This window comes from Chlamydotis macqueenii, chromosome 2 (assembly GCF_036417535.1).
Source record: "Chlamydotis macqueenii isolate bChlMac1 chromosome 2, bChlMac1.mat, whole genome shotgun sequence".
Classification (NCBI taxonomy): domain Eukaryota; kingdom Metazoa; phylum Chordata; class Aves; order Otidiformes; family Otididae; genus Chlamydotis; species Chlamydotis macqueenii.
In genome coordinates, this window is record NC_141557.1 from 111829888 (window position 1) to 111853823 (window position 23936).

The 23936-nt window shown below is 38.9% G+C and overlaps 1 protein-coding gene across 6 annotated transcripts; it reads left to right on the forward strand.

Moving 5' to 3' along the window:
• The first annotated feature begins 5 nt into the window (after positions 1-5).
• Positions 6-18058, forward strand: METTL4 (methyltransferase 4, N6-adenosine). 6 transcript variants are annotated; one of them, XR_015257678.1, is made up of 10 exons: positions 6-72; positions 691-1175; positions 1958-2020; positions 4455-4821; positions 6955-7024; positions 8883-9057; positions 9270-9376; positions 9898-9986; positions 16365-16497; positions 17520-17617. XR_015257678.1 is itself a non-coding variant. In XM_086740689.1 (9 exons), exons 2-9 carry the CDS (start codon positions 771-773, stop codon positions 17663-17665), a joined length of 1422 nt encoding a protein of 473 aa, XP_086596815.1. In that variant the 5' UTR covers positions 6-72; positions 691-770; the 3' UTR covers positions 17666-18058. The 6 variants fall into 6 exon arrangements, 4 of the variants coding, with proteins under 4 accessions (XP_086596815.1, XP_086596817.1, XP_086596816.1 ...); XR_015257677.1 differs by lacking the exon at positions 16365-16497 and adding an exon at positions 11077-11622 and having other exon boundaries at positions 17520-17616; XM_086740689.1 differs by lacking the exon at positions 16365-16497 and having other exon boundaries at positions 17520-18058.
• Positions 18059-23936: the final 5878 nt, after the last annotated feature.

Here is a 23936-nt window from a genome sequence, read left to right on the forward strand (position 1 = left end):
CCGGATTCCCCCGGAAGTTTTCAGGAGAAAAGGTCGTGGCCGCGCAGCAAGATGGCGGCGCTCACGGCGGTGGTAAGTGCGTGAGGCGCTGCCGTGTTCTGGCGGCTCCGGGGCTTTTCTCCCCCCGCAGCGAGGGCCAGGCTCGGAACCGCTGCGCCGAGCCCCGCGCACAGGCTCCCGCAGCTCCTCCCGTCCGGCTCCGCGGGCCTGGTGCCCGCCGCGGCGGTGCGGAGGGCGCTGCGCCGTCAGGCAGCGCTTCCCGCCGAGCGGCGGTGGGACGCGGGGGGCGACGCTGAGGAAAAAGCCCAGCTCCCTGCGGGCACTGGGGCCTGGCCTCCCCTGCGCTGGTGTCGCGGCTGCCCCCGTGCTTCTGCTGCTGCTCCCGAGTGCTGCCCTACAAAGTCTTGGTTTATAGAATTGCTGTGTCGTGGTGCTGTTTTCTGAGCTGTTAAAAGAGTTGTTTTAGAGTAAATCTATATTACATAAAATTATAGAAACTTATTTAAAACTTGCTTGCTATAAAAAAGCGAAATAGGGATGAAACAGAAGTTACAATGGGGAAACCAGGAGAAATCAGAAGTTTCTACAGTGTGTCCTGTGTGCTCATGGAAATGTCTTTCAGAAGATAGGTGCTACTTTATGAAACAGTAATAATTCTGAAAAGTGAATTCTTAAAAAAAATTCCTGCAGGAGGAGTTTGCTCCAGGAAGTCCATATCATTACCAGCTACGGTTTCAGAGAGTTGATTTTTCTTCCTAAAGAGGGGAGGTATGATGTCTGTGGTACATCGACTGACAGCAGGGTGGCTTGTGGATCATCTCTCTTTCATCAACCAGTGCGGCTATGAGATCTGTGACTCCCTTGTATACCCTGGTGGTGTCACTTCTACTGGAGATTGTCATGCTACTTCTACTTTTACTGCTACCTTCTCTTCGAGAGATGGTCCTATTCCTCGTCCTGGAGACGCAGTAGAAAGAGAAAGTAAAACACCAAAAATGAGATACGTGTTTCGGGAGGAGTTCTTTGACATTTCTAAGCCCCATATAGCTGCAGCTCCTGCGGAGCAGCTATGCTGTGAGGTGAGTCTCACAGAAGTAAAAGCCAACACCACCAGTGAGGAACACGGCGAAGGAACCAAGAGTGGCGTCGGAGATTCTGTTGCCAGTGCTAGGAAGGTATGTTCTCCGTAATAAAGTAAACTGTAGTAGTCCCTGGGTAAATAGTACAGCACTAGTATTCTCTTGCACATTTCAGTTTCCTGAGGTTATGCAGGAGAGCAAGAACTTTTCCACAATATATTTCAAGATACATGGAAAATGTAAGCAGTCACAAGGGTATTCTTGCGTACCTTATGTTAGTAACGTGCATCCTGTGACTCAAAAGCAATGAGTTGCTCACAGAATCTTCTGATGTTGGTTGTGGTCAGATATTTGAACTGAAACTGGGGTAGCTGTCAAGATTGTGCAGATTAACAAGGAGGGAAGGGCAGTATGAGTTTACTTTCAGTATGTAGGTTGTTCAGTACTGTTCCTTATGGATCAAAAAAATTAAGAGTCACAGGTCTAAACCAACACATGTAATCATGAAGACCTGGTTAATTTTGTCCTGTTATTGGTAAACTGCGCTTGGCAGCTGAACAAATACCTTCTAGTATGGGCCCAAAGGAGGCAAGGACATGAACTGTGGCTTCTGCTAGGCACCTTCAGATCCCAGTGCCATGAGTGACATAACACGGCTTTAAGCCTGTGTACCTTGAGAATGCCTGCAGCAGCCTTGGTATTCTGAGATCATCGTTTTGCTTATTGGACTTATGCATGTGATAAAAAAGAAAGAGAGAGAAAGTTATTCTGCTTTTAAAAGAGTTATTTTGTAATTCAAGTGTGTTTGATTATTTATTTTTATCTTTCCATCATGGATTTATATGGATATTTTTTTTTGCTCCCTGCTCATTCTACAGAAACGTAAAAGGAAATATGTATTCAACCAAGGTGAAGTGGATGCTTTAGAATACCATTCAAAGGTAAATCTGAGCAAAAGTGTGTGTTGTAAGTACATAATACCTGATTTTGGGCATGTATGCAGTGCACGACATGGTTACAAACATGTTCTGTCACTGTAGCTTGTTCCTCTAATGGGAGGGTCATCAATCCTTAAATGAGTAAGTACACACAGAGAATATCTTCTGTGTAGATCTGTGTGGAAAAAAATACTATACATGAAACTGCAGCAGAGAAATTTCAAAGAGCTTGAAGCTGCATTCGCAAAATTTCTTTAACTATTATGGATAATTGAGCATTATATAGTGATGAGTTGAATAGTAGTTGAAGAAGTGACTGAAATAAACAGCGTAACCTGTTCTGAAGGTCAGCTCATCTTTACTATAACAGGACACTGTGCTGAAGTTACTCAAAGCTTCTCTGACCAAGTGTGCTCCAAAATGTCTCACTGCTGCTAATGAGAAAGAATTCCCTCTGTTATTTTAGATTGTCATACTAAAGCATCATGAATGAATTAGAATTCAAGTCTCTATTTAGACTCATGTCAGTAATGTACTGGTGAAGTTACAACTGAATTACACTAAATCATGTTAGTAAAGCCTAGAAATGTAATCTGTGGAGAATGTTTGTTTAATGTATTCTTACTCCTTTCCTAAATAATGATGTGAACCTGAACTAGGACTGACGCTTGCTTTCTTTCCTCTGACAAAGGTGTTAGTCATGTTGGGCTTTTTGTTTAATTCTTTTCCTCTTGGATTATATTTAAATGACTAAATTTTTCTTCTTTTAAATGGCAATGATTTTGTAGTAAACATGTACAGTTTGCTATGATACAGTGTAGAGGTCCTGTAATTATTGTGAATAAGCTATACATGTGCAGAGTCACCTTAAAGGAGAGAACTTTGGAGTTCAGCATCAAACAGAGGTTTGTGGGTATGAAAACTTTTAAGCCAAAATAAAGTCATTCAAAAGAGGAATAAGGGAAGAAATAAAGAGAAGTTTGATGTCTTGGAGGCCTGTATAACTTCAAATGACTTTTGGTGAATATGCAAAAAAGACTCAGTTTTGAAAAATCTGTGATCCCAGTTAGCCTTTGATACCAATCACAAATTAGAATGTATTAGTTTTTTTTTACTGTATTTGTAGTGTTAAAGGTTGTAGCCCTGCAAGTCAATTCAGATTATTTTGGCACTTATTCGTATCTTTAGAATTATTTTCTTAAAAAAAAACAAACCCAAATTTGTGTCTGCCAGTGAAAGGAGGCATTGAAGTAATTTATGAATTTCAGAGTCAACATAGGGAACCATATAAACTGTGCTAAATTCCTTGAGCAGCCATTGGTTAAAACTACTGTTTAAATAGCTTGATAGTCAACAGGCTTTGTCCACCTGTGAATTAACACATGGGTGTATGAAGAAAAGTCATCTGTACTAGTTCAGCTGTACAACATATAGCATTTCTAAGATATATTTATTAATTCTGTTAAAGCAGTATGAACTTTTACTATCACAAGCCTAGGTACTAAAAAATTATGACTCTATCCCCTCAGATTTCTAGATGGTGGTACTATTAAAGAAATTACTAAAAAAAAATAATCCTTCTGCCTCTCCATTAATTTGGAAATTGTAATACAGTATTTTGTTAAAATGTCCTGCAAAGTTGAGAATTCCATAATCAGGAGCTTTAGAAACCATAATGAGTATTTGAGAGGGAATAAAGTCACTCTAACTGGCAGTATTGCTATTCTAAATGAACAAAAATGCCTCATGGATAACTAAAACTCAATATGGCTCAGTTTGGGAATAAACTAGGTCTCTAAATTTTGCAAAGGGAGTGTGCTGAAGTGAATGAGAGTGTGTATAGATCCAGGAATGTTGTCTTCATGAACTCACTGGCAGATTATTTGAGAGGTGTGTTACTTAGAAAAGTTGAAAAAAAATTGTAATAATTTAATTTTATTTACTTCCATATTACTTTTAAAATGTATAAGCTATTGTTTTTCAAAGTGAATTAAAATGTGGAAAAACACTGGCTTTTAGATCCTAGTATATATCTCAATTAAAAATATGTTTACAGACACAGTAACTTGAAGTTAGATTAGAATTTTGATTTATACTTCAAATTATTGCTTTGAAACCTATGTTTGTTTGGAACAGTAATATTCCACCTCTGTTTTCTGTGAAATGCTTTATTCACTAGTCTCTCCCTCCAGACTTCTAATTGTTTTCACTTTACAAAAAAAAAAAAAAAAAAAAAACCAAAACCCAAAAAACACTAAAGATAGGATGGCCTCGTGATCATGCCCTTGTAGCTTTTGAGTCAATAATCTCAGTGCTTGGCAAAGATCCTTTTCCAACTCTGCAGATTGAAAGTGTTTTGATTTCTGTCACATTCCCTGATCAAGTAGATAACTTGAAACATCATTTCTTTTCCCCTTGTTTCTTTATGACCTTACAGATCAGGAAGCTCATTTGGGAAGGCACTTTGCATTTGGTCCAAGAAGGACTCAAAAGTGGTTTTCTTCACTGCAGTACTGCAGAACTTGATTGCAGGAAGAGTGTTGTTCCTGGACACATTGGCTGTGGGTTGGCTGAATTGTGTGAAATGGCAAAGCAGTTTCCAGCTGTGAATGAAAGTGACTGTCAAGCTGTACATGTGCTAGATGATGAAACCTCCATTCCAGAGCAGGACCTGCTTTCGTGTGTTATGGAAAACAGCTCAAACTGTGCAAAGATAGTTGTGTTAATGGGGCAGAAGTACTTGGTGCCACCAAAAAGCAGTTTCCTTTTATCTGATATTTCATGTTTACAGCCCCTTCTGAACTGTAAGTATCTTCAGGCATTAGAATTTGCCAGTTCTCCCCTGCCTGAGAGGGGCAGTTGACGTCAAGATCACTAAGCACTCAGTGAACAGGTTTTAATGTACAGCATCACACTGATAGGAAATGCTGCTGCAAGCTTTCAAAGTGGTATTTCTAACTTTGTGCAAGTAGGTGAGGATTTTCAAAGGAATCCTGAGTGGTTAGGTGCTCATATCATGGAGGGATTATCTGTATCTAGGATACTCCTTTAAAAATCTCAGCCATAGCCAAAATATGACAGTTTGTGAGCATGTTCTGTGGCACTGTCACTACAGAAGTCATGTAATGCATTAAATTGGGACTAGCTGTGCTGCTGGATCCCTATCCCACAGGTTAAGGCTTTAACATTGGTAAGTCTGTGCTACTGCTGCAATGGTCTTCCTGCTGTGTTGGATTTTAGCTAATTAGACCACGGGAGAGGGATGACATTATGAACCTTAAAGCAAAGGTCCCTGTACAGATTCAGGGTCTGTTTGGATTGGCATAAACTGATTGTGGAACCAACCCCAGTGTGCCCCAGAGAAGACGACAGTTTGAGAGGCTGCTGCACCCAGCTGGAGCTGAACACTGCTTTAGAGCATGAGTAGCGAACATGACTTGACTTCTCAGCTGCTGCATTTCAAAGCTGAGGGTATTGGCTTAAGCCAAAATCAGTGATGGGGAAGTGGTGGGATTTTAGAATTAGTAACTCCTCTGTAAAAGTAAATCCAAATACTATCCCCAGCCTTAATGGACCATGCAGAAAACTTTAAGCTGACAACATGCGGCAGTCTTCACTATACTTCACCATTCCATTAGCTTTCAATTTGACCTTTATTATTGTTGTCAGCAGCAGCTAAGCTTCATCAGACAGTGTTACAGGAAAGATGAACAAGAGCTGGGGATTACTGCTCTACCTCTGATCGGTGATTTTAGATTTTAGTTGTGTATGTTTTCTCGCTTCTAATATGCAACTTAGGTGTTCACTTTAAAAGTTTTTTTTTTTAATTAAGAAGACATGCAGGAGGTGGAATCTTACTATGCAAATAATGGTTTCATATTTGAAGTCCAGAATGTAGCCAGTTAGCTGTTTTCAAGTGTATGAAAGCAGGAAGCTTGCGATCGCTTTGCTGTCACTTTGCAGAGCTGTGCATATAGCAAGTTTGAATTCTCCTGGAGGTCAGAGAGCAGTCCAATAAACTTGAGAAAATGCTTTTTAAGTAACCAAGGGTGAATATTAATATAATGGTGAGACTTTTTTTTTCTCTCCTTCTCTTTCACCTGCCAAGAGAGAAGTATTTCTTGCTGGTCAGCCCACTGTCAGGATAACACCTCCAATGTTAATAAAGGAATAAGATGTAGAAAGCACATTTAATGGACACTAAATATTAACTTGTTTTTATTAGCTATTTAAATAATTAGCATCAGACTAATTGATGGAACAAATATGTTCTGTGGAAAAAATAAAATTGGAGAGTCCTATTTTTTTATGGGTGTGTCCTGTATCTTCTGTCCTCTGACTAAAGTAAACCCAGCTTCTTCCATGAAAACTCTTCCAGTTCTTTTCCTCTTGCTTGTTAATTTCCAGTTCATACACTGGGTCTAGCTCTCTGTTATCCTCCAGCAGTGTAAAACACAGTTTTTAAGGGCTGGTATGGAGCTCTGTGTGTCCCAGTTGGCCTGAAAGATCAAACAGGACAGGAATCTTGTGTTCAGGGTTGCAGCCTTTCACTCAGCTGGGTGCCTTATTGCATAGCTTCTTTTAGGAAACTCAAAGAAATTTTCGTTTTTGAGACTTGCACTCTGCTATCAGTTTTTTTGTCAAAGTCCTTATAATGTTCACAGTTTCTTGGAGGGGTTTGAACAGATCACATAAATGTCCTTTCCTTAGGTAATCAATCTAAAAATCTCTGAAGTATATGATTTGAATGAAAACAAGCATACTAGAAGCCTTTAACTTCTTGTTTGGAAAGAACAGAGGAAAGCTGTGATTTTGCTGCACAGTTGGCTCTTTAAATGTTGTCTGTATGTGGGTAGCTAAGCTTTTATCAGTTTAAACAAGTAGATTTATTTTAAAACTAATTTACTGGCTTTTTTTTTCTTTTGTGATTTCACCAGACAAGAAAAGATATGATGTAATTGTGATTGATCCACCATGGGAGAACAAGTCCGTTAAAAGGAGTAACAGGTAAATTTTATTGTAAAATCAAACAAACTTTGTTGTCTTAACTTACAAAGGGTAACTTAACATTTTAATGTACTGATGCAATCCAAGACCAATGTAACTGTGAGACTGTAGCTTAAACTAGCAAATATTTTGGTACATGCCCACCTTCAAGTCTATGAATTGTCTTAGGGATTTCAGTGAAATGGCTTGGACACTTTGTGTATAAAATATTTGCAAGAGTAGATCTTAAATTACTTAATTGATGAGAGAATATTAATCCTCAAGACTTCTAAGGAAAGCCTGGAGTCAACTGGTAAGGCCCAGATCATGCATATATTCATTTAAAATTAATGGGGTTCCTTCAGTGGGTGTAAAGCTAGATGAATGTGTATTTCCAGGACTGAGGCCCTTTTTAGAAGTTTTAGATTTTTAATTTTCTTTCTTTTTTTTTTTTAATTTGAGCTGTAGTTTGTGCTTCAGTCTTATGGGTAAAAGAGAGAAAGTGATAATGCAGCAGTAAAATCCTCAAGTGCAATAGGAACTTTCTGAGTATTGTACTTTGTGAAGTCATTAACATAAAATTTTATGGGCTTCCTTCTTCACTGAGTAACATCAGGCTTATGCTAGTGGAGCTCTCCTGAGTACCATAGAATTGTATCCATGTGAAAGAAGGGCAGACAGGAAACATGGCCTTACAGCTTTCTAGAATAATGTGTACTGTAGCTTTTGAAGCTTGTTTTGAAGACATGATTTGAATGCAGAGACTAGTGGTTTTTACTTTGAAAGCCCTACAGGAACCTCTAGAAACCCAGAGGTAAACTAATTCAAGTGTATTTCTTAACTAAGTTAGTTACACAAAGGAAAACTGTAGTTATTCACAAGCATGAATTAGCCAGCAAGACCCTCTCTGCCTTACAAAATAAAAGCAAAAGGTGGAAGAGCTATTGCTGCTGTTAGTTACCTTTGTGATAGCTAATCTTTGTTAAGCATTTAATATGTGAGTTGTGACTCTTGTTTTCTCTAGGCAGTCTAGTCCAGGAGGTATTTTGGATTTTATCCTTGTTATGTTTCTCACTGTTGTTCTCACTGTTCCATTGTATAGGGATCCCAGGTACCCAGACGGTGGCAGTCAGTTCCAGTATGCAGCATGGCAATGTTTTTGATGCTGCACTGTGTAGGTTCCATGTATTGCAACTGACTAATAATGTAGAATAGTATCATGAGAAAAATGGTACAACAGGACAGAATCTGGAAAGCATGCTGTGCTCACCGATGTAGAATACAGGTGGCTCAAAAATGTGCAGAACTGTTTTGAATAACCTAGAGAACTTTCAATTACCATGAATGGTAATTAAAAATAATTAATAATTTCTGCAAATAATTGAAGAAGTAATTGGTCTTTTATGACCTTTTGACTTGTCAGTCAAATTAATGTTGCCCTTGCACTTGTAAATGACTCACTTGTCATTTTCATTCAGAAGAGAGATTGCTTATTATGAAAAGTGAATCATGTTATATGGACTGAAGAGCTACTTTTCACTAAATAGCTTTGTTCTGGTGTAAAGATGAGAATATTGAATTACATATGATAGTTCCTAAATTGGGCTTTAGACTTCTTCAGAATCACAACTTGTAATACTTTATTTGGGGGAATAGTAGAAATATGTAATTAAAGGTTCTGCTCAGTAAACTTTCTAAGTACATACACTAATGATTTTATATCAGAATCCATCAGCTTTGGCCACTGGGTGTCAGTCTTGATCGGTATTTATGACTTGTGTTGTCAGGAGATAATTCTTGAAACATCTTGGCTGTATAATTTCTTTATCCATTTGTGTAGTAACTTGCTAACTTGCTTTCTCACTGTATTGATATATAGATACAGCCACTTGTCTTCATGGCAAATCAAGCAGATTCCTGTACCAGCGCTAGCTGCTCCAAATTGTCTGGTAGTCACGTGGGTGACTAATAGACAGAAGCACTTACGTTTTGTTAAGGATGAACTTTATCCTCATTGGTCTGTGAAAACACTCACTGAGTGGCACTGGGTAAAAGTAAGTTCTTGGTTTGTTTTGTTGCTTTCTTGGAGACTGGGAACGCTTGCGCTATGACACTTTATATTCTTATAATTTGTTGATTTATTACCATGTGCTTTTGTATTTGAAAGGTATGGTATCCTCAGTATCTTCCTTTTTATCAAAGAAAATGTCTCGAAAAAATTGGATAGGAAAATCTTCACTGTGTGCTTTTAACTCCTTTGTGTCAGATTACTAGAGCTGGAGAATTTGTATTGCCTTTGGATTCTTTACACAAAAAGCCCTATGAAGTTCTTGTATTGGGGAGAGTTCAAGGAGATGTAAAGGAAGCCTTAAGGTATGCCAGGATATTTATGGTAAATGTCTTTTTTGAGGCTGCTAGGATTCTCTTTGTATGTATCACTTGATCATCTTTTGGCTGATTTTGGACCTAAAAATCGCAGTGTTAGCTTTGGGATGAGGGTGTGTTTCATAGAATTAAAGGATGGAAACCTCTCTCTGTTCCAAATGTTTTATCTGTGTTGAGGAACTGGCTCAGACAAAAGCCCTGTGGGCAGGGCTTCGTTTGCTGACAGGTTCTCTTGGACTATGCTGTTTCTTCTCAGTGGCTTTGTATGGCTGTTGTTAACCACATATTGTCTAAAGCCTCAATGATTCCATGAGCTGTCCTTCTATATATCGTGACTGAGCAACATTTAACTTCCCTTAGACTTATCTGAACTTTAACTTTGAATGAACGTTCTGTGTGTTACTTGCCATCTGAAGTAGCTCTGTGAGAGCTGCAGCATCACATTTGGTGGTATTCATTCTCATACTTCTTTTTTTTTTTTTTTTTTTTTGTTCTGATTTATACAACAGGAAATCTGAAGATGTACTTCCAATTCCAGAACATAAATTAATTGTCAGCATACCCTGCAGTCTGCATTCACATAAACCCCCTCTTACTGGTATGTTTTGTTTTGTTGTGTAGTGTTTCTGTAGGGCATTGGCTGAAATTATGTACCTAGAATGAGTTCTCTTTTTATGTGAAGTGCCTTAATTTCCCATATGCCAAGCAATTTTGCTCAACAGGACTTGTGGTTCCTCAACACTTCTAAAAATGTTGTCAGGCACACACAAAATGAATATGAAAAGTAAAACTTCAGGTGTTACTGCGTGAATATTTTGGGTAGACACGTGAAAAAAAAAAGTTGCATTTTTAAAATTTATTTTTTAAATTCTGCAGAAACAGTTTACATATTATATATGAAATTGTTCCAAATGACGTAAAGTGTCTTAGGGGTGGGGGGGAATAATTTGGGAATATATGAAATAGGATATCTTCTGTTTAGTTAATAAAAGCAGAAACCTCTTTCTTTATTATGTCATGCTGAAAGAAATGTTTTATTTCTGTATGAGTTGCTTATACATCTGCAGTACAGTTGTGCCTTTAAATCAGAAAGCTTAATTATTTTAAAATTCTTAATAATAGGCAACAAGTAAGGCAGGCCCTGCTTGTTTCTGAGGAGCGATGTTTAATTTACTGAAATAGGTGCAGTAACTCCAATCAGCAAGTTGGTGTGCATATGAATTCAAGTTTTCAGAGTTCAGTCCAGAGGATTTGAAGGTTTCTATGATATGTTACCTTTTCCACATTGTTCTGGAGGAAGCTTACTTTGACTGATTTAGAATCTGGATGGTTTGGGTTGGAAGGGACCTTAAGGATCATCTAGTTTGAACCCCCCTGCCATGGGCAGGTACACCTTCCACTAAACCAGGTTGCTCAAAGCCCCGTCCAACCTGGCCTTGAACGCTTCCAGGGCTGAAGCATCCACAGCTTCTCTGGGCAACCTCACTGAAAAGAATTCTGTCTAATCTAAACGTGCCTGCTTTCAGTAGCCATTGCCCCTTGTCCTATAACTACATGCCCTTGTGAAAATTCCCTTTCCAGTTTTCTTATATACCTCTTTTAGGTACTGGAAGGCCTTTATGAGGTCTTCCTGGAGCCTTCTCTTCTCCAGGCTGGACAACCCCAACTCTCTCAGGCTTTTTTCATAGAGGAGGTGCTCCAGGCCTCTGCTCATTTTTGTGCCCCTCCTCTGGATCGGTTTTAACAGGTCCATGTCTTTCCTGTGCTGAGGGCTCCAGAGCTGGATGCAGTACTCCAGGTAGGGTGTCGCCAAAGCAGAGTTGAGGGGCAATCATCTCCCTCAGCCTGCTGGCCACACTTCTTTTGATGCAGCTCAGGATACGATTGGCCTTCTGGGCTGTGAGCTCACATTGATGGCTCATATCCAGCTTTTCATCCATCAGTACCTTCTCGACAGGGCCGCTCTTGATCCCTTCATCCCCCAGCCTGTATTGATACCAGAAGTTGCCCTGACACAGGTGCAGGACCTTGCACTTCGCCTTGTTGAACCTCATGAAGTTTGCACGGGCTGACCTCTCCAGCCTGTCAAGGTCCTCTGGATGGCATCCCTTCCCTTCATTGTGTCGACTGCACCACATAGCTTGATGTCATCTGCAAACTTGCTATTCCGTTTCATCGGTAGAAAGTTGTACTTCTTTCATCATAGTGGCACCTAAGTGCCTTACAATGCTATGGTAAGAAACATATTTACCTCTCACAAAAATGGTTTCATGCTTCCCTGAGGGGAAAACTCATGATGAATCTGCAGATATTCCAGGTGCATGTGGTGCTGTGTAATCACATCAGAAAAGGCAGGGAAAATAAATGCATAATGCTATTGGAAAGGAGAGACATCACAGTTTGCTTCACTGACGTGCTTTTTTTTTTTTTTTTTTTTTTTTTTTTTTTTTTTTTACAACTTCAGTTAGGAAGCTGATCTGGACAATTGTTACATGCTGAGGGAGGCTCTAAAATTTGTATTTTGGGCTTATATTTATTAATTTAAAATACATATATATACAGGTTCAAAAACTAGTAGAAGACACATACTTTGGTTAGTTAAAAATAGTTTTAAAAAAAGGCAATTCTAGGAGGATCTTTTTGCAGTTCACAAGCCACATCTTTAAGAATTAGGGCTACAGCAGGAAGTAGGTGTGTTGATTTAAGCTATTGAATGGCAGGGTAGCGACTTGTTAGGCAACCAGCGAGGGCCTCTTCAGAAAACCAATACTTAGCAGGACGCTCAGACACAAACAGGAAACCTGTGAGGTATCCAAGGGTGCAGAACAGCAGTTTGTGTGATAGAGAGTTCTAGTGCCAGGATGATCCTCAGAAAAATTCTTTTGTAGGGCAGAATCTGGAAACCATATTGGGGAATCATTTATAAATGATCCTGAGTGGGTTTTAAAATAAATTCTGTGCTAGTTTATATATTTCTTGAGTCTTTACTTGAATACTGGGATTCAATACCATTGTGCAGTATTTGTGTTTGTTTCAAAAATGAATTTGCTGTCGACCACTATCAATGATTTACAAGGTTTTTTCTAAAAATCCACATGTATCCTACAGTTTTGGCAGCTCCATTCAGAATATGGTTATGGAATCAAAAGGTAGACTGTAAGACAAAAGCTAATTGCTGATGCTTTGACTTCAGTGTTGTCAAAGGTTATCACTTTCTTGATCGGACGATAGTCTCAAGTGGCCAGTAGAGAGCAGCTGAGCTACATCTTAGCGTGGTTCAGAAGAAATTTGAACAGAAACAGGGATTTGGCAGTGGGGGGGAAAAGGACACTTGATGAGTCACGCGCATTCTTTATGCTTTGTTTAAGTAGTAACAAAGCCAAAAATATTAGTATTTACTGATACTATCTGGCACTTTATTTCTTGTTACTACTCTAAAGGCTGTATGTTGATACATGTGTAGCCACTTAATAACTGATTATAACAGTTTGTCTCTCTGGAGGAAGAGAAAGATGTAAATTAAAGTAAGCCATCAAAAAGAGATGTTTGGGTTCCTGCAGGGCATTTAACCATGAAATTGCGACTGTAGGGGTTTTTGGTGATGCATGTGCTGTGTTCAGTGCTTAGAGCTTTAATATGTCATTGTAACTGTACTTAAGCTTCTTTATGCAAATGTGTTAAAATGAAATTTTGTTACTCCTGGTTTTGATTCAAATAACAGCAAGTTTTCTTCCTAATTCAATTCAGTGTTCCTCTTAGAAGACGTAGAAGATACTTTCTTGCACAAATGATGTGATGTAGAACTTCAAACACCTTTTTTTTTTTACCTTTTTCTGTTTTATAGGTGGTTCTTGTTATAGCCATTTCTCCTCTAATTTTAAAGTATTTACATTTATTGCTAGAAAACAATACTGCCATTCAGGAATATGCCTAAAAACACTGGGATTAATTTTTGTCTATATTCTAGCAGCTTTGCGTATCTCCAGCAGAAGAGTGCGGTGGGCAATTTTGGGAACCCCCTTCTCCTGTAGCAACTCTGGCTTGTTAGGCCATGTTATGAAAGTATTCTTCAAAGTAAAAAAAAGTAAATGCCTTCTGTTTCCTTATGCACCTTGTAAGCCCTTACTGTTAGACTGATTGAAGGTGCATGAACATTTAGGTTTAACACAAAGCTCAGAAAAGAGGCAGAGATGTAAAGCCATCTTTGTGCTGAGCTTCAGATCTTTTTCTGGTCCTGCTCTGTTCAGGGATTAGGCAAACTGGGCAATAAGGACCTCTACATTGCAAACTCTTTTGAAGGGTTACAAGGAAATTAGTGGAATCATGTGCTTTGTGCTTTGCATGGCTTATAAATCAGACAGTGGAAAAACTGACACTCATTTTCACTTTATGTATCCGATTTGCCATGCAGAGCTTGCTGTTTAGGTAATGGAACTTCAAAATATAAGGGGAAGCTGTTGCTTCTTTAAAAAATGATTTATCCTTTTGCATATTTAAACATTTTTAGCAGCATGTATGCTTGGGATTAAGAGTAGGCAGGTATGGCAGGTATCCTGCCTGATCACTGGATCGCACTTCAGAAGGTGGGTTTTCTGGAAAACCAGTGTTATATCTACCAGCTGGCTTTATGCTGGCTTCGTGTCTCCTAGGGCATTAGATGCCCAAGTATAGGTGCCTGAGTTGCTGTCATAGTGTTTATGACACCTGCAGGTTATAAAGAGTAATCTATTGTCTGTTTAAGCTATTTATTGTCAGTGCTATCTGTAACCGGATAGAAGTAATTGTGTGGTGGGTTTTTTAAAATGTATTCTTATGGCAGAAAATATTTCATCTTTCTGCTGGTGATGATACTCTAACCTGTTTTCAGAGGAAAAAAAGTCCAGAGTTTGCTTAAGGGCTACAAGTCAGATCCATGTGTGTTAAGGTAGCCTTCTGGTGATATAAAAGTCTAACGAAGAAGCTATAATTTGTAACTTTAACACTGATTTTCCTGTTTTAAAAAGAATTTATGCCAACAAAATACAGCCACATTATTGGCTGCTTGATATGGTAATTTCTACTGCAGTGCAAGGTACTACCTGATGTGATTATGTAAATACCTACAGCCTACCAATGAAAAATCGTACTGTGATGTGATCTTGAATTATATGTACTGTCTCTGTTTTAAAGAAAACTTGGATTTTAAAAAAGACCCTCTCTCTGCCAGCAGGGGAGGGGGAAATTCCTGGGACTTCCTTTTTAAATTCTATGACAAAATTGATTGAAAGAGTGACACGGGCTTTCTGATGCTGGTGAACTGATGTGTTTTTTGGCTACCTCCTTTGGTTTCTGGTAAACCGATCTTTGAGGTTGGTTGAATTTCCGAAGTGTGCTTTTAAAATTTGTACTTTTAGGCATGGGAGTTTTCGGTGCTTTGTAAAACTGGTTTTGATTACTCTACTTAGTGTTGTGATTCTACTTTTAATCTATACATTTTAAGAACAAATACCAACATTACTAATGTACTCTTAATGAAATTTTGTCTCCTAAATAAATGCTTCCTCTTCTTAGAAGCATATATAAAGCATAAAATGGTTCTATTTTGTTTTTATATGGAGGAGACGGGGAAAGTCATATGAAGTCCGACTCTGCAGTAAACTTTGCGTGATCTTATGCCCATTGGGGTCAAAAAGATACCTTATAGATATCAGGATCTGCTCACAGAGAGCTTACTGTCCAGAGTCTATCCCTTCTCTTCTTTGGAAAAAGTGCAACCTCCTGCAACATGGGCTTTCTTAGGTGATCAAAAGAATGGATTTTTGGAAAAACTTTGTTAAAATCATAGGATCATAGAATGGTTTGTGTTGGAAGGGACCTTTAAACATCATCTAGTCCAACCCCCCTGCAAGGAGCAGGGACATCTCCAACCAGATCAGGTTGCTCAGAGCCCCATCCAACCTGGCCTTGAATGTTTCCAGGGATGGGGCATCCACCACCTCTCTGGGCAACCTGTTCCAGTGTTCTACCACCCTCATCATAAAAACATTCTTCCTTGTATCTGGTCTGAACCTTCCCTCTTTTAGTTTAAAACCATTACCCCTTGTCCTGTGGCTACAGGCCTTACTAAGAAGTCTGTTTCTCTCTTTCTTGGAAGCCCTCTTTATGTACTGAAAGGCTGCAATAAGGTCTTCCTGGAGCCTTCTCATCTCTAGGCTAACCAACCCCAAATCTTTCAGTCTGTCCTCATAGGAGAGATGTTCCACCATTCTGATCATGTTGGCAGCAAATTGCGCACATAGAGCATGTAAAAAGAACAATAAATTTTACCACTTTTTTTTTTTTAATACGATGGGTTTGCAAAATGGTATAAAGGCAGCTACTCATAAGCGGTGTCTAATTAAATGAACTCCCATGACACCAAACAGCAGTGTTCAGTGCAGCAAGATTTCTGTCAGAATGTACATTTTCCTCTAAACCTCCCAGACTCTTCTCTGTAAATGTTAGATTTGTTTAAAAATTTTAGCTTGCCTCTGAAAGAAGCAGATTTTTAGAATAAGATTCCTGCTAGTAGCAGTATTTTTTAGATTAAGAGCTGCCTTGATGATAACGCATCTGAGACATTCATTTGACATGTGTTAAAGATTAGGGGAAGGAGAATAGATTTATATGCCATGCCAAAATATAAGAAAGTCTGCAAAGACCCATTACAAAATATTTACGAAAAACTTTTGAATGGATTGAAGCTTTGGAAGAGGCCATCGTCTAGGTAGGAAGTGCATCTGGGGTTGGTTAACACTCACTAGAAAGTGAAGCGGATGCTCCTATGTCTGCAACAGGAGCAATCCATGACAAGGTCAACTGGGGTCTCACACAGTGAGTCTGTGGCTGGCAAACTTGATGGAAAAAGTCAGAACTTGGATTGCACCAAAAAAAAAAAAAAGACATTCCTTCTCGTACTTTGATGTATGCTTATTGGATGTTTTTTTACTTTCTGCAGTGATCATATCTAAGAGGCTGAGTCAAGCAGCATAACGTTGGATTTCTGAGATGTATTTTTAAGATACAGAAATTCAGAAAGCATTGGGAGATCTTATAAAAAATGACTAAAATATCATTTGGAAAAGGAAATGGTTTCGTAATTTTTCTTCTTTTGTCCTCAGTAACAAAAATAAAAACTTAACATGTAATTTTTAGTACAGATACGTTTTTAATTCTTTCTGCCCCCTTTATGTTGAGTACTCCTTAAGCTTTTGCTTTTCTCAGGCATGTTTTTATATGTAATATCTTTGTAGCTGTTTCCTGAAACCTGATTAAGAAATTATTTGACCCAGCCATAAACTAAATGGCTCTTTATGACAAGTAACACGTTTAACAATGAACTGTTTGCAATAATACTTTTCAGGCAAAATGCAAGATCTTTTTCTGTCACTCCAAGAATGCCAGTCTAATTGGTGACAGAACTGATATTAATGACAGGCGTCTATTTATTTGGATTGAAGCAGTAAAAATGCCCAACTGTAGAATAAATTTGAGATTTATGTTACTGAATGAAAGAACACAGTTATATAAATATTTCTTCAATTGCGGAGTTGGTATTGGGGAAAAAGAGGTCCCTGCATTTTTGTAGCCCTTTTAGTGCTTTGCTTATTTAACTGCTTTTTCCTATTTTGCCTTTTAACAGCTGTCATAAAAAATGCTTTTATCCACTTTAAGATGTGGAGGAAAAGAGTATGATTTTAATTAAGGAAAAGTTTTGTTTATTTATTTTTAGAAATGTTGCCCCTAGGTGTTATAGGAGCTAAGTGAGTCTTTAGGAGGTGTTTGGTTGATATTAGTGAAAAATTCAGAACTCATTTATGTAGAGGCTGAAATAAATCCTCATTCCCTTTCTCCAAATGAAAACCAATAAATCAAGGCTATTGAAGGCCTTGATGCTATTGTTCAGAATCTCAAGGGCACTTACTTAAAATGACTTTCTCACTATAAATAGTCCAGCTGTTTGATGAAACCCCTGAAATTAATTTTTTGTCTCTCTTTTTCTTAATGAAACATTCCATTTTTCATCCTCTGGCAGCACAGGGGAGATTTTATTTGTTTACTGTCATTATTTGTACCTTTGTCACTATTGTTGTCTCCTTTTTCTCTTGCACAGGGGTTCTGGCAGAGTTTATCAAGCCAGATGTGGAATGCTTGGAGTTGTTTGCTCGCAACTTGCAGCCTGGCTGGACCAGCTGGGGAAACGAGGTTTTGAAGTTTCAGCACATTGATTATTTCATTCCTCTGCAGAATGAAAACTGAGCTGGGTCTCGTAGCTTAATTCTGAAGTTCCATGCCTTTCCTGCAGGCTCTTGAACTTGCCTTTATTACTGGTGGTGCACTCGGAAGGTAACAGAGATAAAACGAACTGCGCTTCAGTTAAAATTCTTGAAGTGACAGGATATCTGTTTAATGGTATCTTCATTTGTATGAGCTGATCCTATATTTTTATGATCTTGAGATATTTAAATACTAATGTCACAGTGTAAGTCTATCCCTGTTTTTCAAACCTCAAGAAAAGAAAGATATTTTAAAGTATTCTCACTGCAGCTATCACATCTGAGCATCATAAGTGCTACTGTATTGCTGTTGTAATGTATTATTTTTAAAGAATGACAATGTATTATTTTTAAACACTGACAGTGGAAGTAAACAGTTGTGAATTACATGTGTTTCCTTAAAGAACGTTGTTTTTTGTAAAACAGTGGATTTTGAACTAAAATAATTTTGAAGGCAGTATGATCTCCTACGTGTTTGTATCTGTCTACCTCAAAGGAAATAAAAGGAGCAGTGCTTGTGTTAATTGGCGAATGAATTGTTGACTGACCACATTCTATGTAAAATTACACTTTTTAAAACAGTCAGCAACTCCATCTTTCTGGATATGGTGTTAATTCTTCAAGTACATTGTAAATGGTCAGGCTCAACATCTTACAAATTCTGCATATGAAGCTGTTAGCTTTAACTGAAATTTTAACAGAATATAAGTATTTAAAAAAATGTCTTTCCTTATGTTCTTGGAACATTAAAAAGCCATGCCAGTGAGCTGTATTTTTGAGCTAGCATAAAAATGATATTGCAGCAGTAGGGGCAGAGCTACTGGACAAGCTGATTTCCTGATGGCAAGCTCCTGAGTTCTGACTGTTTATAATGGGGAGCAAAACGCATTGCATACCTTCTTTACATTCATTTCCCTTTTGGTAGTCTGTTGAGCTCTGAAGGTTTTTAAATTAAACTTTAAATGTTAGCAGATTATTTTTTAATGATTTTGTAATAAAAAATAAAAAAATCTTGTCAGTGTCTTATTTGCAGACCCAGTTTCTGTATACCATTCAATTGCCTGTCTCGCCTGTTGGAGCAGTAGAGTTAACAAGGGAGATGCTTATTTCTTTTTTCTTTTTTTTTTTTTTTTTTCCCCCGCTAACAGTTAAATATATACTCAAAATAAATAAGTAATTTAACAGTGAAGGTAGTTACCAGGCAAAACACTTCTTGCAGCCTGATTTTATTTAGCTTGCATTTTAAACTGTCAGTACATAAGCAACCTTACCTACAACTATAAAGGATAAGGAGATTTTTTTTCTTTTTGTTTTACAAGACATTCCCTGCGTGGAGCTTCTGAGTTCCCAGGCAGAAGTCTCCTTCGCTGCCAAGATGGTCTCATCCAGTATTAAACGAGTGTATGAGGCTCAAGTGTGGAATAAATCATATCTGTTGTACGTATCTTCTTTTTCCTTTGTACTGTATAAAACAGCACAAGAAATGACAATGTTGTCTGTCTGAATGGCTCTAGATTATCTTTTAATTGCAAATAAAGGAAAGAGATGAACAATCTTAGAGATCAGGAAACCACCTTTCTCCTTTGAGCTAAGCAGCAGAACCCTTCTAAGGGAATGACCTTCAAGCTGTTTAAGAATTGTTGACCTACTTTGTCTTTTCTGTGGAGTCCCTTTGCGAGTCACAGCCTCGTAGTCCTTCCTCTGTCTTCTGAGCTGCAGTGGTCGGAAGCCGAGAAGCTAATTCCAGCAGTTGGGAACCCAGCCTCCTGAGTATGGTTTGTATGTAGAGGGCATGTACAGGTGGGCTGTAAGCTTCTCAGACTGGAAATCAAAAGTTGAAGATTGCAGTCCAAATAATGCCTGATCTTGTCATAAATAGTTACAAAATTGTGCCTTGGACAGCCGTTTGCTCTGCTACTTTTCCAGCACCGGCTATGAAGAAAACCTTGTGAATATGGCAGAAGTGGTATTCTACATCTGCAGCCAACCTGAAACTATTGGGTTTTCTCAGGAGAAGCTTCAATATATCTCAGGCTGTTGCTAACTCAGAAATCCCATAGTGATGGTAGCAGTTGACAGTTTCAGGGTTATCTTTTAAGCATAATTATTGGTCTGTTATGCTTAATGCATAATTTAAATGGCCTCTTTCTTACACTTTTCTAGCTGTCCAAAATCCCAGCTGTCCCCAGCCAGCCATCAGATCTTTCAGGGTTAGTCAGATGATTCCTCTGAGGCAAATCTGAAGCATACTGAAAACTCAGTGACGAGTGAAGCCAACTAATTTAAAAGGACAATTTAAGATCCAATTTCCTTTTATAGAATAATAATATTAGCTATATCAGTTGCTCTATATTATTTTTGTGGTGGAAAGATGCACTCTGTTATGTCAAGCCTTGTATAAAAAATGAAACTTGTTCTGTAGAGTTTCTAAATCTGGTGTGAAATGAAAGAACAGGGGAGAAGATAAGGATGGAGGAATACAGGATAGTAGTGAGATGTTGAGGTCAATATGGTAAGTAGCAGCCTTGGTATTATGCACATCCTCAGTGCTCCTAAGAAATGATAGGTTTTATGCCCCCATTTTAAAAGAGATTTTCTGCTTTTCTATTTTGGTGTGTTAAAATTCGCACATTCCAAAGAAAAATAGGCGAAGTGTGTATTTTACTAACAACATTGACGAAAGAGAAGTTTTCTTAATTTTTTTTTTTTTTTTGTGGCGGTTTGGTGAAGTGAGGACTGTGATTGCTCAAGAATTTTCAGAAAGTACTTGATTTGGTACATTTGCTGTTATTTTAGCAGGACGATGATAAAAACGTTCTTTGGCTAGATGTTCTCCACTACTTAAGACCTTTCAAAATTATGTCTATTGCAAAAAAATCTCAGTTCATAAAGCAGTAATTTTAAGCTGCTTCTATAGGTAGAGTACATCAAGTGTCATAATCAAACTTATTTTTATGAAGCTTCAGGTTTGAGTATGATTTTGAAATATCAAATTAGCATATGACCTTTACTCGTATTTTTAAACTTTTATAAAGTAAGAAGAATTATACCAGTAAGATATGTTTTTGTAATAGTGATTGCTAGGTGTGAACTCCTGTGGAAACATGAAAGTTTCTTTTGCAAGATTAAACATTATTGAAAAAGTGAAGTAAGTGAGCAGCTCCTGCCTCTTTATAGGATTCAGCTCACGTGGATGTCAGTAGCAGTAAAGAGTTGACTTTGAAAATCGATTCCTAAACTGTACAGACAATGACAAAATAACAGGAGGAAAATGCCACTATGCCTCGAGAATTGTGTTCATTAACCTCAACATAAGAGAGGACTTTAAGACTTAACTACTGCTTATTTTGGGTTGAACCCAACAGTAAGGGACTGGAAGATGGCTAGAGAATAGCCAAGGGATGAGGTTTGCTCAGGTTGCTGAAAGAAATCTTGTGGTGTCCCAGCTGACAGGTTTTTCCCCATGGTCTGAGAGTCTAATGGAGCTTGTTCGACTTAATGACTTTTGCCACAGTAACACGTTTGGGTTTTAATGAGTAGGAGCGTCCTTGTGCGGCAGCGTGTTGCTATTCTGTGCTCTTCAGTCCTTACCTGGATGGGGGTTGCTCTTTGCAGAGAACACGGCCACAGAAAGGAGCTGCTGTTTCAAAAAGCCAATGTCTAAAATACAAGACCTGAAAAATGTTTTTCTAATGTACGTATGTGCCCTGGTTACAGCTTGACTCCACAGAAAGGACTCTCAGGATCACGAGAAGCCCCACTGTGCTTTGGTCAGGGCTGGTATTGGTAGAAGAGGTGCATGCTATGGCCTAGTGTGAATCAAGGTCTCTGCTGTTACAGGAAACACCATCCTGTAATCCTTTCCCTAAAACGACGAGGTATTTCCCATTAATGGTGGTAACGGAGTGCAGATGTTATTCCAGGAACAGCAGGAATTTAGAAAAAACAACCAAGAAGAGCAACTACTGGGTTGTTGTGGATGGAGTGACACACTTTGCTCATAAGGGAGAAGCAACAATACACTTTATTGACCTAAAACAGTGATTTAACAAAGTCTGATTGTAAATGGTAAATGTGACAGTGGCTTAACAAAGTTTGATGGCAAGGTACACTGGATTACTGCATAGAGGACATGGTCAGACAAAACTGTTGGGGAGACACCTCCCATTCAGTGATGAGATTCAGAAAGGACATCCTTACTTTCTAAACTTCTCAGAGAGGAGTCTAGGTGCAGCTGGATCCAATCCTAGTCTCTGACTTTACCAACGATTTATGTCTAAAGGATTATATGTGCACAATCAATCCTTTATATCACTTAGCTAAGATTTCAAAGTTTCAGTGCTCTTATTCCCAATTCACTTACCAAGGTTCTACTGCGGCAGGGATTCTCTCAGTCTCGAGGAGTAACCTTGAGAGGTTATACCCAAGGGGAGATCCTGACGTGCAGCCTGCTGCCATGCAGGAGAGCTGCAAGGGCTCTTGGGCTGCTCAGTGTTTATGGAGTAAGATAATTGACTCATAGTCATATTTGCATGCCAACTGCAAATGTTATTTTCTGCCAAATTTGGAATGAATTGGACATTGGCCAGGACTGTGGTTAGGTGGGCACATTACCATAAATTAGCCTTCTGCTATTGTGCTGCTATCAGTTTCCCCCACATCCACTTTAAGCCGATGCTGTCATCTCGACCAGACACATCCATCACTGATGGTCATCACTTGAGCAGGGTTACGGGAACAGTGGTCAGGTTGGGGGCAGAGGGAACAAACCATCGCATGGGTGTAGACAAACTGCTGCCCGTACAACAGAGGCACGGCTAAGCCACTAACCATAATGAGTCTTTCTTATGGACAAAATCTGCTTTCTTGCGCTGGCAAAGCTTGAGCCTGCAGTTGTTAAACAGTTTAAAATCACCATAGCAGGACGGGTGAGTGGAGAGTTTGGTTGTCAGAAGAAACTTGCATAGACCAGTCTAACTAGAGATCTCTGGGAGACGATACTCCTGCAAGACAGACTTCCTAAATTGGATCTTACAGGTTGTTCCCAAGGAGAGAAGAGAGCTTCATACAGAACAGTATGATGGAAATCTTCTTGCCCAGAAAACTGTTTCTATGGCTCAACCACAAATGCTCTTTGCTGCTGGAGAATGCATCTTGGGTACTCCAAACTAAATGTGGTCACCTGAGAAGGGAACAGGTATGATCCTGTTTCTGGCCCGGTGGTCAGATGTGGTTGGGCATGGCAACAGATGCTAGGTCTACTGCTTGGTTTGAGAGGAGAGCATTTGTAAGGCTGTGATCGGACAGCACTGAGACCCAAAACACTAGGGGTTTCCAGACATCCTCTCTTGGAAGTGCTCTGGCTGCCGAACTGCAGGCAGTCCTACTCAGTGGTCCTCCCTTCCGGCTTTTTAGCTTTTTATCTCCCTATCAGTCCTATGAGAAGAAGGGCTGGGATGCACCGTTGACACGGGGATCCTGGCACTGGAATGCCGGTGTTGTTTCCTTAAGAAATGTGACAATTTCAATCTTTTCCCTGTAACAACAAAATTTCAAATTTCTATTACTCATTTCAGAACATGTGCATGTTTTAGTTAGCAGTTTGCCATTTACTTAAGACAAAATAAATCTGACTTTCCATAAGCTCTGGTTATTGCTGTTTGTTCTTCTTCCTCTCTCCTTTTCCAGCTTCATTTTCTCAGCTGATTTGCTTCCATCAAACATCCATTTACACATCAGTAACTTTATTTTGTTAGATCAGAGTCTCATTGGTGTTACTGGAACTGCCTTGGATTTCATGTAACTGTTGAGAAGGCTTGACCATAAAATGGTATGGTTTAAGAAAACAGAGTTTGAGGTGATTTGTCACCTGTTTGCGCAAACCACGGTACGTAATAGAATGTAGCATGGGATTGGAAACAAGGAGCTGGAGATGACGGAAGAAAGAGGGGCTGATTGGTAGACGCAAGCAACAGCATCACTGAGCGTGCAACCGCAACCATCCTGAGGCACCTGAAGTACCATGTGGCCAAACTCTTGGAGTTGAGGATTTGAAACTGTGGCAATAGCGAAATTGGCTGGTGTCATAAGGACATAAAAATGTGCAAGCCACGTGAGATAAAGCTGTGTTTTCTCCATTAATCCTTGTGTTGCCTGGTTTGTAAGAATGAGGATAGAAAACAACCGGCAGCAAAAAAAAGATAAACAGAAGAATAGTACCATAGCAGTATTTTTTTCCACAACTGGAATTTTAT

Coding starts and splice junctions, on each gene's coding strand:
- METTL4 (XM_086740689.1), top strand. CDS start 771: ATGATGTCTGTGGTACATCGACTGACAGCAGGGTGGCTTGTGGATCAT. Junction 4,822..6,954: donor TTTACAGCCCCTTCTGAACT/GTAAGTATCTTC, acceptor TGATTTCACCAG/ACAAGAAAAGATATGATGTA. Junction 9,058..9,269: donor CTGAGTGGCACTGGGTAAAA/GTAAGTTCTTGG, acceptor CCTTTGTGTCAG/ATTACTAGAGCTGGAGAATT.